Source organism: Lycorma delicatula, chromosome 6 (genome assembly GCF_047948215.1).
Source record: "Lycorma delicatula isolate Av1 chromosome 6, ASM4794821v1, whole genome shotgun sequence".
Classification (NCBI taxonomy): Eukaryota; Metazoa; Arthropoda; class Insecta; order Hemiptera; family Fulgoridae; genus Lycorma; species Lycorma delicatula.
Window position 1 is genome coordinate 91,022,119 of NC_134460.1, and position 2,591 is coordinate 91,024,709.

At 47.5% G+C, this 2,591-nt stretch overlaps 1 protein-coding gene across 1 annotated transcript; it reads left to right on the plus strand.

Moving 5' to 3' along the window:
• On the plus strand, nt 1-681 carry LOC142326903 (uncharacterized). The gene has a single exon (XM_075369633.1). The coding sequence runs from the start codon at nt 1-3 to the stop codon at nt 679-681; it is 681 nt and encodes a 226-aa protein (XP_075225748.1).
• The last annotated feature ends 1,910 nt before the right edge of the window (nt 682-2,591 follow it).

Below are 2,591 nucleotides of genomic sequence, written 5' to 3' on the forward strand. Positions count from 1 at the left end.
ATGAAGATACTGCAGCTCAACATTAATCACTGTGAAGCTGCGCATGATTTGCTCATGCAGACAGTACGAGAATTGAAGGTTGATCTTGTGTTTCTATCGGAGCCATATAAACATCTCACCGGGCAACCATGGGAGACAGACATCACCGCTAAAGCTGTCATTTGGTCCTGTGGTAAACTCTCCTTCCAGAATGTAGACAACAATGGCAGCGCCGGCTTCGTAGCAGCATCAATAGATGGCATCCGCTTCTACAGCTGCTACGCACCACCTAGCCTCTCCATTGCTGAATTTACTGACTTCTTGGATCGCCTGACCGAAGACGCGAAGCAACATCATCCAGTGGCGATAGCCGGGGACTTCAACGCCTGGGCAGTCGACTGGGGTAGTAGGCAGACTAATGCACGAGGAAGAGAACTACTAGAAGCTTTTTCTACACTTGATGTAGTCTTGCTCAACAGTGGTGACAGGCCGACCTACACCAAAGGTGACGCAAGCTCGATTGTAGACCTCACTTTTGTCAGTGCCAGCCTTGCTAAAGGTAACTCCAACTGGAAGGTACTAGACATCTACACTGCCAGTGACCATCATGCTATACTCTGGGAAACGTCTAACGACCAGAAACTCAGAGGGCCAAACAAGCCATCTAACCATCTAACCAAGCCATCGTTGGTTGGAAGGTGAAATCCTTAGACCCAGAAGTATTGATAACAGCCCTCGATAGTGATCCGATAGAGACTGGATGTGCAGAAGAACATACTAAGGCCCTGATGATGCGAGTAACACAAGCTTGTGATGCCAGTATGCCTCGCAAACGTGTTATCAATTCAAGACCTGCGGTACACTGGTGGAACGATCACATCAGCAACCTTCGTAAAGAGTGTCATAGAAAAAGAAGATTATCTCAGCGTGGCTATCAACGACCCAACTCTGCAGTGCTGATTGCAGAGTATAAAAAAGCTCGTCGTGAACTCAATAAGGCCATAAAAGAGAGCAAAGGAAGATGCTGGAAAGAGCTCATATACGAGGTGGACAAAGACGTGTGGGGCAGGCCTTATAAAGTGGTCATGACCCACCTGAAGAAACAACAAATGCCGTCACCTACGTGTCCTCAGCTCCTTCAGAAAATCGTCACTGCGCTGTTTTCACAGCAACACAGTCTCGATTATCAGTTAACGCCAGGCGAACTAGACGACATTCCACCTGTCACTGAAGAAGAGTTGCTGGAGGCCTGTAATCGTGTAGGAAATAATAAAGCGCCGGGATTGGACGGAATCCCGAATATAGCCTTGAAAACCATCATAAAGGCAGCACTAGCATTATTTCTAGACGCGTACAACGCATGCCTCAAGGAGGGGACTTTTCCTCGTAAGTGGAAACAGCAACGGTTAGTACTGTTACCTAAAGGGAAGAAACCGCCAGAAGAACCGTCATCTTACAGACCACTCTGCATGCTAGATACGGCGGGTAAGATATTTGAGCGTATCATCCATCAGCGAATAGATGCAGTGGTTGACCCACTCCTGGCAGACAACCAGTATGGATTCCGGAAAGGACGATCAACCTGGTTGTCAATACGGCCAAGGAGGCGATCGCAGGAACTAGATGGAAGGGTGGAACGAAGAAGTACTGCCTGGTTGCTGCCTTAGACATCAGAAATGCTTTCAATTCCGCTAATTGGGACTGCATCATGCAAGCTCTCGACGAGAAAAACGTGCCAGTATATCTTCGCAGACTAGTGATTAGCTATTTTACAGATAGAGTGCTGAAGTACGATACAAAGAATGGTCCGAAAGAGTATGATATAACCGGTGGTGTGCCACAGGGCTCTGTTCTCGGTCCACTTCTGTGGAATATCATGTATGACGGGCTCCTGAGATTGAAGTTTCCAAGATGTGTCAAACTGGTAGCGTATGCGGATGATGTTGCCGCAGTGATCGTCGCCAAACACCTCGACGAGATTCAACATCTGTTTGACATTACTTTTGAGAAGATCAACCAGTGGATGGATACAGTTAACCTTCAACTGGCCAAGCAGAAGACCAAAGCAGTGCTTATTACCAGCCGAAAAGAAGTTGAAACAATTAAGCTAAAAGTCGGTGACCAAGAAATTACATCACAACCTCATATACGATATCTGGGAGTGATGCTTGATGCCCGACTCAACTTCAAGCAGCAAGTAGAACACGTCTGTACGAAAGCGTCAGTAGTGAGAGCTAGTCTCGCACGATTGATGCCGAACGTCGGAGGCCCAAAGCAGAGCAGAAGGCTACTATTGTCATCAGTAGTAACATCGGTGCTCACTTACGGAATATCTATTTGGGCTGACGCACTAGAGACGCAAGATTCGTGGAGAAAGGCGGGACCGATATATCGTATGAGTGCATTACGAGTCGCAAGCGCTTTCCGCACAATGTCTGAGGAAGCAGTTTGTGTCATTTCCGGAACTCTGCCTCTTAGAGTTCTAGCTGAAGAACGACGCAACCTTTACCATCGAAAGACGTCAACCTTACTGAGTGCTGAAGAACTCAAGACAGAAGAGCGACAGAAAAGCATCGCACGTTGGCAGCTACAGTGGGATGTTGCCGTGAAAG